This window comes from Budorcas taxicolor, chromosome 5 (assembly GCF_023091745.1).
Source record: "Budorcas taxicolor isolate Tak-1 chromosome 5, Takin1.1, whole genome shotgun sequence".
Lineage (NCBI taxonomy): Eukaryota > Metazoa > Chordata > Mammalia > Artiodactyla > Bovidae > Budorcas > Budorcas taxicolor.
In genome coordinates, this window is record NC_068914.1 from 43051536 (window position 1) to 43064210 (window position 12675).

The 12675-nt window shown below is 49.0% G+C and overlaps 1 protein-coding gene across 1 annotated transcript in view; it reads right to left on the bottom strand.

Moving 5' to 3' along the window:
• The window catches only part of GALNT2 (polypeptide N-acetylgalactosaminyltransferase 2), a 179528-nt gene that overhangs the window by 64848 nt on the left and 102005 nt on the right, over nt 1-12675 (bottom strand). The window contains exon 3 of the mRNA XM_052639645.1: nt 940-1093. Coding sequence (XP_052495605.1) covers nt 940-1093 — 154 coding nt within the window. The remainder of the gene's footprint in view (nt 1-939; nt 1094-12675) is intronic.

Sequence of the window (12675 nt, forward strand, 5' to 3'; positions counted from 1 at the left end):
CTCCTGCCCCCTACCTCCTGTCCTCTCCACCAGGCAGAGCAGGAGAGGTTTTTCTGCTGGACCCGAGGATCCAAGCACGGCGTCTACATCACAGTGGATATGGCAGCCACGTACCTTTACACAATGGATGGACAACTCTAAAACAAGCCTGGTGAGCAGGAAGGCCTAGCAGCATCCAGGGAACAACTCCCCTCTAAAAGCAGCTCCTTATTTTATAATAAAACCAGATTAACCATCTAAGGCCCCTAGTGTGAATAGCGTTCCAATGAGAGACGGTTGCCAGCAAGGCTCAAAGGCACAGAGTAGCCGTGAGGGTCATGTTATCACCTCTGCGGTCAAGTGTGGCAAACGCACGTTCAGGGATCTGGAGGCCTCCCATGCTGTGCCTGAGAAGCCCTCGGTCCCTGAGAACCAAAGGACGGATGCAGACCACAGCCTGCGCCTCAAGCACTCGGAGTGGAGAGACAGCCCCAGGACCCTGCTCCAAGTTTATTCTCAATTTAACTTCAACCCTGAGATGCTGTTTCATTCTCTTTACTGATCTCTAGAGCATTCCCAACTTTGAGCTTCCCAGTAAGCAAGACTCCTTTTTCCCAGTCAGGTTGTGAACAACAGAAAATTGCTTTGTGAATGAATTTTAAACATGAGTGACCAGTGCACACGAGGGCAGTCACACTGGTGGCTCCCATGCCCTGACCAGCGGCCTGAACACGCCAGGGGGTCAGGAGGACTGGAACGTGACCTCAAGCAGCGCTTTCACTCCCTGCAGGTGAGGTTCACTGCAACATGCCTCAAACTTTTCCTAGTTTTCCGGCCCTGTGAAGACACGGCACACACTGTTTTGAAGAGTTAACAGAAGAAACAAGCATCCCATTGGAAGTTACTCACTGTCAGAGAGGAAGTGGTCAAGGCGGCGCCCGGCCGTGGACTGACACTTACTGGTCATGCCTAGTGTCGGGAACTGCTCTGTCCATCCGCAGCTTATCGCTCTCGACTTGGTTGAACTTGTTGCGTGCATAGGGGTCCTGCCCGGAGCGGACCATTGTCCCGCCAACGTAAGCCTCCTGGTTAAAGTCCCGCCATCGCACTTTCCCTGCAAGGAGCAGAGCAGAGAGTGTGGGATGTGGGCATGAGCGACCAGAGAGCTTGGCACAGGGGCCGCGCATCAGTGTGACTTCAAGGAGCGGTGCCAGGGCTGCAGCTGACGGCAATCTGAACCAACGGGCTACCCGAGAGTGGCCCGAACAAGCAGCAGTAACTGAACTGTTACAGTCTGCAATGTGAAAGGTAAAACCCAGATTTCAAGCATTTGTCCAGTGAACAGTTTCTATGCCCAAATATCCAGGAGAATGGCACCACTTACACTTCATACAAAAAGAAATACTATGCTTATCCCACCTTCCCAGGGATTACGGTAACACCAAAAGCACCTCAGACATGGTGACAAAGTTTTTGAACAAATGAAAGTAAGGTATCTCATCATGTGACATCAGGTGTCCTCCAAACACCATCAAAAGAATGCCGTGTCCCTTTCTCTATTGCAGAGTTGAGGAAACTGAGATGCAGTTATATGTGATTTGTTCCAGGTTGTAGAGTAAATTTTCTGTATAAAAGCCCATCCGCTTCCTGTTACAATTGTCCTGCAAGGTCAAAAGCCCCATCTCATCTCAGCTGGTTGCCATGGAAATGATGCTGGGGGGTCACAGAGGTCTGGCTTCTCAAACGGGAAAGCAATTCCAAAACTCATGAGGTCCCAGACCGTGAGCAATTCTCAGTCTCTAATAAACACTGGGTTCCAGGAGCCAGCCCACCTGCCTGCATTCTCTTCAGCCTAAGATAAAATGTTTCCAGCACGTGTTTTCCATGCTGGCAGCCCGAGAAGTACCTATGGATCCTCCACTCTCCACACTTCTGCCTTCACCCTGGGCTCCAGCGCTCCAGCCCTTCCTCCTCACCACATGAGCTCACCCCTCCCCAGCTACACCAATCAGAAGCCCTGCCAAAATCTACCCCAGCAGTATTGACCCAGAATGCAAATAGGCTGGTTCCCATTAAACTAACTTGTTTAATGGCCTGAAAACTCTTCACTGCAACAAGGAACTTGGAAGTACAGTGCCCCATCCCAAGCCAGAGAAAGGACCATCACCCACGAGATGCTGTCTCCAGTTCTGCTTCTTGCCTGGAGAACTAGGCTCAGCAGGAAGTGGCCTGGTTGGTGGGGGGTGGAAGGGGGTGTCCTGTGTATAGGGGTTGGGATCAAGGCCCCTGCTGAGTTCCTGGTCCTTCAATCCCCCTGTGCCATGAGACTCCTGAGCCCTTTCTGCAGTAAGGCAGCAGAGGGCTTTATGGATGACTCACGTGGATCAGCTCTGGGGCTGGGGATGTCCCTGTCTTGGCCTCACGCCATCGCTGTGTACCAGATTGCTGACTATGTGCTAGGGATCTCATTGGCTCCTGCAGGTATATCAACAAAAACAGAGCTGATGCCTGCCTGTGAAAGTCATGCTCTGGGAGACTGGTGGCGGGGTGGTGGGTACAGACAAGAAGATAATGACCATGTTAGTAACTGTAGCATTGAAACCTGAGCTAAGTGCTGAGAGTGAGGACTGTAGTTCTATGGAGGCGTCTAACAGAGGAGCCTGGTCTAGAGGTGAAGAGGGGCCAGGGGACGCCCCCGGGGAAGGAGCACCTGAGCTGAGATCTGAGGGATCACAGAGCAGTGGAAGAGAAGCTGTCTCAAAATCCTACCGTTCTTTAGCCTCCAAAGATGGTATGACCCACTCAGACGCTCTCCTCAGTGAGCCCTGCCCTCTGACACGACAGCCTTTACAGCACTCCTGGGGACCCTGCCTGGCCTGGTGACAGCGAATTTCCCAAGGCACACACCATTTTACCGGACACAGGTGATAAATGACCTTTCTTTCATAAAAGCTTAGCAATATATTAGAGTACTGCAGGGACTTTCAAACGTATTTGACTATGACACACAGCTCACATCATGGCCTGTAAACACATCATGTTACATCATGCTGTAAACACACAGAGGTGAAATGAAAGTTTCCTTCCTTGCTACCTGGGAACACATACATTCTATTGTTTCATGTGGGTGTGACTCACAAAACTGGCTCCACATTCTTGCTATTGTTGTTCAGTTGCTAAGTCATGTCTGACTCTTCACAACCCCACAGCATGCCAGGCTTCCCTGTCCTTCACTATCTTCCAGAATTTGCTCAGATTCACGTCCATTGAGTCGGGGATGCTATCTAATCATCTTATCCTCTGCCACCCACTTCTCCTTTTGCCTTCAGTCTTTCCCAGCATCAGGGCCTTTCCCGATGAGTCAGTGGGTAAAGAATCCACTGCAATGCAGGAGACACACGAGACGTGGGTTTGACCCCAGAGCTGGGAAGATCCCCTGGAGAAGAGAATGGCAACCCACTCCAGTATTCTTGCCTGGAGAATCCCACAGCAGAGGAGCCTGGTGGGCTACAGTCCATGGGGCCGCAAAGCAACGAAGCACACACGGCTCCACCCTCTAAGAATGTGGGTTACAGGACCAGCGATTTCTGCATTACAGAGTTGCCAGGGCTGGAGCAGGAAAAGGCAGTGAAAGCAGTATTCTCAGAGGGAACACACGCCCGGGTGCAAGCACAGGCAGTAAGGCAAGAAGCAGATGTGGAGGTAACCTGGGACTGGGTGGCTAAGGCAGAGGCTGGAGAGAGTCAAAACTACAGACACCGTGTCTGAATATACTGACAGAAAAAAACTACACTTATAAATCACCTTGTATTTCTATCACATTTTAAAATCTTAGAAAGAGCTTTAGAATAAGAGTTTCAAAAAATTACATGAAAATTTAGTGAAATGGACCTGGCTAAGCAGAAGCAGTGGATGGAAAATACCCCACAGATATGAAACTTTTCATGAGAAAGCAGAAGATGCCAGCTTCATCACCAAGACAACAGGAAAACAGAACAGGCACTGAAACAGCAGGAGGGGGGAAAAGGACCCTCACCCTGAGAAGGGCTGTGGAAACTGCTCGCTTGTTACATGGGGTCCTAAAGATCTCGATGAGGAGATTTCTAGCAGACAGACCTTCAAAGCTAAAGGAGGAATGGTGTGACCCTGAGCATTGACACCTCTGGTTCCACACAAGGTGAGCCTTCCCGATGGTTCTGGCAGGCTTCCCCCACTCCCAGCCCTCTAGCAGCCCCCCAGCCCCCTTTTGTGGACACACGCAGCCACTCAAGTCCTCCCCACCCTTCAAGGCCAAGCTCGTCTCCTGGGTCCCTGGTACACCATTTCTCCCAGGGTGAGGAACGGGCTCCTGGGGGGCACGGACCAGCCCTCTACCTTGACCCCAGCCCAAGATGGCAGTGGGGAAGCGCCAAGCGAGACCTGAGTCACTCAGAAGAAGGCCTGGCCCCGCAGGCAGTCTCCCGCTGACCCCGGGCCTGAGGACTGCTCTCACACACGCTAGACACTGGCTTGAGACCTCCTTCCACTGGCTTGCAAGCATTTTCTAAATGGCGCCCTCTCAAGCCATTTTTCCATCCCCTCCACAAGGAGTCACAGAAGCCAGGCTCCAGAGGCAGCACCTCTGCCTCTGCCAACATTAATTACCAGACCCCACTCTGGTCAGCCTTGTTCTGAGGCCCTCCATGGTGACCTGCAGACTCCTACTGAACCACAGACCACCCCCCACTGGCCGCACAGAGCCCAAGCCGAGTATGCTCACACACGAGAAACTATGATACTAGAAGGCTGCTGCTGCTGCTAAGTCACTTCAGTCGTGTCCGACTCTGTGCGACCCCATAGATGGCAGCCCACCAGGCTCCCCCGTCCCTGGGATTCTCCAGGCAAGAACACTGGAGTGGGTTGCCATTTCCTTCTCCAATGCATGTAAGTGAAAAGTGAAAGTGAAGTAGCTCAGTTGTGTCTGACTCTCAGCGACCCCATGGACTGCAGCCCACCAGGCTCCTCCGTCCATGGGATTTTCCAGGCAAGAGTGCTGGAGTAGGGTGCCATTGCCTTCTCCGATACTAGAAGGCAGGGCTGTCCTAATTTACTTACTCCAGGCTGCCGGCTGCCTAGCTGCCTCCCAGGGTGGCCACCTCCTCCAGGAAGCCTCTCTGGTATCCTCAGCTGCAGTTCCTCCCCAGGGCCTTCCTCACTCACAGCTCCATCCCGAAAAGGGTTTTCTTACACACCTACTGTTAGAGGGCCTCACAGTTTTTACCACTCCTTCATCTAATAACTAACTCAAAATTGTGCCAAGGCACAGCTCAAGTCTGCCCACCTCTAACTGCTGTTTGCCCTGCTCTGCTGGCACGTTGCTGGCTCAGGGGTCCCCAGGAACCCTGTGCCCTGTCTCTATATGGTCTGGACTCGGAGACACACTCATTTAAAGCGTTCAGTATCCTCCTAACAGCATCTTTGTACCTCTTTCCAGTCCGGACATCAAGGTCCAGATGGAGAAGGCAGGGATAAGCAGTCCTAAGGTGAGGACCTCCTGCCGCTCCTACCACTGGGCCACTCTGCCAGACACACAATCCACTGGCCGCCCTGTCGTTACCACACACTGCCCCCTGGCCCAGCAACTCCTTCTCTTCTTCCTTTCTCATCTCTTACTTACTAGGCAAACCTGCCATTGACATTCTTCCTGTCACACCTGCTGTCCCTCACCAGGCTTTGCAGTTGATACATCCTGGAATCCAGAGTTTCTTCTCTCTTCCCCTTATCCACCCATCAGGCCTTAAGTTACATTGTCTTTCCAGAATCTGTTTCTTCCTAGTTGAGTTTTGGGATTTACCCCCCTATCCATCTTATCTGGACTGGAGAACAGCATCTTTGGAGCAGAGGCTAGCTGGGGATCATAACACGCGTGGTCCACGGTGCCCGCATGGGATGCAGAGGTCAGGGTGTCCCAGGTCTGTGCCCTGTGGGGTCTGGGCAAGGCTGGCTCACACACGGTCCCAAGTGCCTCTCAGGACATCACTGTCATGGGAACGCACATTCTAGGCTCCAAATTACCAACCCTCAAATTACCATTTAGAAAAGACGCTTTTATATTCAGGAAATTGCTTGCCTTTGGATAATGGTGTTCGATTAACTTTAAAATATTACTACACTTCCAAACACTGTCATTTTTTTCCTCAAAATTTTTGTTTTTACTAAACCTCATATTTAAAGAAATGATGTAAATCTGAAAATGGGCGCTCAAAGGATTACCACCACAAAACATTTGGCAACACCAAAACATACACGGTCTTCAGATGAGGGCCCCCTCGGGTGTGCCAGTCCTGTGGTCGATCGGGGCCCTCTGACACACACCCCAGGGCAGCCTCATCTTCTGCGTCAGCAGAAGCAAGAGGGGAGGTGACAGGCCCTGTCGGTGCAGCCCTGCCCGCCAGGGGGCAGGGGTGTGGCAGGAGATGTCTGGACTCTGCTCTGGCAACACAGCCACACAGCAAATCTTCACTCAATTCTCCCCGGGAAGGACAGCTTAAACAAACTGAAAGCCTGCCTGTGTGAAACAGCGAGCCTCTTCTGGGAAAGCAGCCAAGAAGGGAAATAGAATGAATTTTAAATCAAAGGACAAAGCTCTCCAATTTATTTTAACCTCTCAGTTGATCTCAGATTGAATGTAATTTTACTATGCTTAAAAGGAAAAAATTCCTCATATTCTTCCTCTAGAAGGTCATAATGTTGCGCCAAGAAAGAGAAGACCAGGCAGGGTAAGCCCAGAATTACAAACAAATGTGTCCATTTATATGATAAAGACATGTAAATAATACTATTATTTGTCTTTATTATTTGTGTGACAGGCTTTTCCACCTATGAGACACTGTCTTCTGAATGAAATAAGGGATCCTACACAACTCATTTTTAAGGATGAAAAAATAGAAAATTCAAAGAGTGATTAAAAGCTAGTTAGAAGACAATATAAGAAAAAAAATCAGATGCTGTAGGGTAAACACTCTGAATTTATTTACAATTCTTTGTACTGCCAAAATAACTAAAACCCACTGTGAAACACTATGATTTGCATTACGAGGTCTATACCTGGCTTGAATTCAAGGAATCTTCATATACATTTTTCTTTTCCAAACTGTAAACAGAAATTCCTCCTTCTCCCTCTATGAGTAATAGTGTCTAAACACAATAAATTTAGTTTGTTGCATATGGACTGTGAAGAAGGCTGAGCGACAAGTTGATGCTTTTGAACTGTGGTGTTGGAGAAGACTCTTGATACTCCCTTGGACTGCAAGGAGATCCAACCAGTCCATTCTAGAGGAGATCAGCCCTGGGATTTCTTTGGAAGGACTGATGCTAAAGCTGAAACTCCAGTACTTTGGCCACCTCATGAAGAGTTGACTCACTGGAAAAGACTTTGATGCTGGGAGGGATTGGGGGCAGGAGGAGAAGGGGACGACAGAGGATGAGATGGCTGGATGGCATCACTGACTCAATGGACATGAGTCTGAGTGAACTTCGGGAGTTGGTGATGGACAAGGAGGCCTGGCGTGCTGGGATTCATGGGGTCGCAAAGAGTCGGACACGACTGAGCGACTGAACTGAACTGGTATGGTTTTTCATCCTGAATATTAGTAAAAGTATCAAAGCGAACCTCCTACTCAGAATTGGGGCTGATACTTGAAAGACAGGAGGAGAGAAAGACGGGCTCGCCAGCCAGCACCCACAGGACAGCAGCTCCGCACAGACCCCACCTAGCATACAAGAACCCTGCAGAGCACGTGCCGTCACTGCAGTTTGTTTGTGGTTTAGTTGCTCAGTCGTGTCCAGGTCTTTGCAATCCCACGAACTGGAGACAGCCAGGCTCCTCTGTCCATGGGGATTTCCAGGCAAGATTATTGGAGCAGGTTGCCATTCTCTCCTCCAGGGGATCTTCTTAATCCTGGGACTGAACTCTGTCTCCTGCACCGCAGGCATACTCTTTACCCCTGAGCCACCAGGGACGTCACCACAGTTTCCACTGTGCTAACAGGGCAACTGAGATGTGGAAGTTAAACTATAAAACGGAACCACAACTCCCACTGTGGCTGACAACTCACTTGGAAGCGGGTGGAATTGTAACTAAGCACCAAAAAGCATCCCCGCAGTGCAGGCCCCATTCCTTGCTTCCAGAGGGCACCAGCCTCCCCCGTCCCGTCCTGGCACACTGGAGTCTGACTGGAGGAGGTGGGGCCTCTCCTGAAGGCTGACGTCATGTGTTGAAGTCAGAAGGTACCAGGGATGTGGATGTGAAGAGCTCTTCATTAAACCCCCAACATGCAGCCAGCCGGAGCTGCCAGCCTGCACTTCCTTGTACAACAACACTGCTTCCCTGCAACTCCCACCCTCTGGAGTCTCAGATAAAAAGAAAAGAAATTAGCCTCAGCCTCTTCTCTGCGGCACCTTTTCAAATATTTGGGCATCATGATCCCACTTTGCCCTTCTCACCCCTTTGTAGAAACATCCATTTGAGTGCTCTTCATCAGATGTGCTTCCAGCCTCCTCCCCATCTGAGTCTTCATCATCTGGACCTACGTGAATTTGTGAGCATCTCTGAACACCCTGTGCCCAGAACAGAGTGAAATATTTGAGGGGTGGGCGACAGCACAGAGGACACTGGGCGCTGCTGGAACTGTTTGGGGCGTGACATTTCTACTAATACAGCTCAGAGTCATGTTGCTTCAAGAGCGCCACCCCTATTCTGGCTACTGACCTGAACTAAGTCCTTTGTTTTGCTTTCTTACTCATTGGAAAGGGGGGACAACAGAAGATTTGTTTTTAATGTTGGCTAGCGGGCAAGGTATAGGCACCCTCTAGAAAACAACTTGGCCATTAATATTTAAAAAAACGCATGTGTTGCTACTGATCCTGCAATTTCACTTTAGGGAATTCATTTCAAGAAAATAATTAGGGACACACAGATTTATAAGACTTACATATAAAGATACTGGCTGGAAACCTTGTGTGTCCTATAATATAGGAAAAACTCAATAAGCTTATAGTAATGGATGCACATTGTCATTTAAAATGCAGGAGTTATTTAAGGACATGAGAAGGTATTTATGACATATTACCTTAGTAAGAAATAGGCAAGAATAGTGTAGTACCGTATCTGTAATAATCTGGATGTAAGCAGATAGTAGGGGCTGCCTGTCACCCGTCCTGAGCTATTTCAGGAGGAAGGTGGAGGAGGGGGCCCCTCTTGGAGACCTGGCAAGAACCTCAAGGTGCTGTTGCTGGGAAAGAGGGTTATGTGTGGGTAGACTGCCCAGTTAATCCCCAAGATCTCGGGCAGTGTTATCTATCTAGTAGATGACTTGGAATGTGGCACAATGGGGATGTGTGGACAGAGGGGCCCAAAGGCCCAGGAGATAGTGTTGGACTCAGAGATCGAGGTGTCTGAGCTCAGGCCTCCGTGCTGGGATTGGCGCACCTGAGAGGCTGCAGAGACAGCTCACTGCAGCCACAGGGGTGAGTGCGTCCAGGTGTCCGCCCAGTGCGAGACTGGGGAACGTGCAGCGGGAGAGCCGCAGTCATTAAGAGGTGGTGGAATTATATGTGAACACAATGCTCTTATTTTTGCTTCTCTGAATTTCTTAAATTTTCTCTGAATTTCTTAAAATTTCTAAAAGCAAACATCATTGTTGTTTAGTTGCTAAGTCATGTCCAACTAACTCCGTGACCCCGTGCTCCTGGCAGCCTGTCAGGCTCCTCTGTCCATGGAATTTTCCATACAAGAATATGGAGTGGGGTGGCATTTCCATCTCCAGGGAATCTTCCTGACCCAGAGATCGAACTGGCATCTCCTGCATTACAGGCAGGTTATTTACCATTGAGCCACTGAGGTTATTTGCTGTTAAAATGTTTCTCTAGGGATACTCGGAGCTACTTCCTTCCCTGATGAGGACACTGGGCAGACCCTGGGGCTTCAGGCCTGGGTCGCAGGAGGCACGTGGTGTTAGCTGCCCCCTGGCTGCTGCACATGCTACCAGAGGACGTGGCTCATGGCGTCCAGGTGCAGAGGTGCAGTGGAGGAGTGTCCAACCTTGAGAAGGAGGGAGAGGCTGACACACGCTATCTGCCACAGGGACGCTGCAGCAAGGGAAACAAGCCTGTCACAGGAGAAAAAATACCACGTGACTCCACATATGAGGTGCCTGGAAGAGAAGGGTGGGTGCCAGGGGCTGGAGAGGGGATGGGGAGTCAGTGTTTAATGGGGTTAGAGGCTCCGTTTGAGAAGATGAGAAAGCTCTGGAGGTGGATGAAGTGATCGTGGCAGACAAAGTGAATGTACTTAATTGCCACTGACCTCTGTACTTCAAAATAGTTAAAATGGTAAATTTTATGTTATATATATTTTAACATGATTTTTTTTTAAAAAAGCACAATGCTGGAACCCATGAAATCCCTCAGGAGGGGGAGAGGTCGGGGAGCAGTCCTCCTGACCCTGAAACATAGCATAGTAAAAGCTGTTTGAGAAAATGTACACAGGACATTCCGGCCAATTCTATTCAAGGTCATCTAACCAATCTGAAAAATCCCAGTTCAAGTCGAGTTTATCCTATGTGCCAAAAACACACACAGTTGGTTCACCTCACTGCTCTTCCCTGGGAGGCGGAACTGCTAAACACTGTGCAGTGGCAACTCATACCCAGGATTTAAGACCTGCTACACACTTCGCCATTCCCATCTCATTCATCTTTACAGGAACGTAATTTCTGCTTTTTGACCTCAAGTGTCTCCGGTGATAAACCAGCAGCGGGTGAGAGGGGTGGGGTGAAAATCCAGCAAGGGATGGGAAGGACCTCCTAGATACCCCAAAACCTAACCAGGACTCTCCTTTCCTCACTCTCTCCATACCCACTCTCCAAGGTTCACCCCCTCACACGAGGTTTCCAATGAACACAAGAGTTAACACTGAGGTCTTGTAAAAGCAAGAAGAAAATCTGCTCTCAGAGGGCACATCTTCTAAGGATGGGAGTTCCTGGGTAAGACCCTCCACCAAAAGCCATCCTCAAAGCCAGATGCTGGCCCTTCAAATGCAACTGGCCTGTTCCTTCTGTGTCACCTGCTACCCTGCCAACCAGTCTCCTCAATCAGATCAGAGATGCCGAGGAGACAAGAGAAGGAGATACAGGAGGGAGAATTACAAAGAGGAACTGATTTTTCAAACCCAAAAGCTTTTTCTGCACCCAGGGAAAAAAGATAAAACTTATCTCCATTAGACAGATTTTCAAAAAACAAAAAACTGATGAATAAATACTCTATTTGAAACACTTTGAAAATCAGTATTTGAAAAAAAGAAATTCAGTGCTTCCAGCTGGAAAACATGATGATGAAGTAGAAACGATGGTCACAGAATCTAAGGGCAAAAGTCCCCCATGCTGGACCTGAAATGCTCTGGCTTACAGGGTGTGTGGTTAAATAACACTGGAGGCCGTTGCCTCGGGGCGTCACTGCTATCTTACATCTGGCCCCGCATCTCTCAGGGAGCCAGGCTGAGCCACCAGGTTGTGTACACCTCCTTCCTCCCATCTGCCAGACAGCCAACACCTAGAAACACAGGAAGCCACGGCATTCCCAAACAACCTGCTCACAGAGGGCAAAGTGCTGTGACCAGTGGCTCCTTGCAGACCACAGAATTCTGCCCATGCCCATCATTCTTGGGGAAAACATACTTCTTAACCATAACAAAATAGTTTCTAAAGGAAAAACTCACACATATGATGGATGAGTAAGAAAAAATGTTTTAAACAAGAAAAGAAGATAAAGTCCTTTAAAGGCAAAGTAAAAGGATTTGGTGCATTCGTCAAAAGTTATTAGTAATATTTCAAAAAAAAGAGGAAAATCAGTATATTTATATCTCTTTAAAGATAAATAAATCAACTGTATAACAGTTAAGAACATGAAAGCCCAGGTCAGTGCCACATCGATTTTAACTACTGGGTCTGACTGTAGCAAGTAGCTACATGTAGGACATGTCCTGAAGATAGCTTCTCCCTCTCTCTCCAGTATGCCTTGAAGTCCAAGAGAACACTTGGTTTTATAAATATAAGACAACCCACAGGAAATCTCTCATTAATCCACACAGAAGAACTACATCCTATTATTATAAGGAAACACTTTTTAGCTAACTGTTCTGTTCAGATGCTCCCCACTACACAGGTAATGCCTGTCTCACATAGGAAGGAGCTGTGGTTTGGGGCTTCCGAGGCAGTGGGGAGAGAGGGGGCAGATCTAATGCAGATGTCTAATGCACACACACTCCCAAGTTGAGTGCAGCTGGAACCTGTGCTGGGTGTTACACAGGCCTGGACTCCCTGGACTGACAGTGTCCCAGAAAGAAACACTAATAATCAAACTCTCTGTCACCATTAAACAAAATTTCATGCACTAACTTCCTGTTTTCAGGAGTTTGTAAGTTATTACTCCAACCCAACAGATAAACAAGCTGAAAAGCCAACAAGTCCTCTCAGATTGCTCAGAGAAGTGAGGTTACAGGGCAAACTGCTGCTCCCAACACTGGGGAGACCAGCCGGTGAATACAGAGAATCACAACTTCCCAGAGCAGCAGCCTGTGGGAGGCAGAGCCTGAGGAGGAAGCCTGAGCTGCAGGATGAACGACTGGAGGCTCGCTGTGAATAAGCCTGAGTGCCAAGG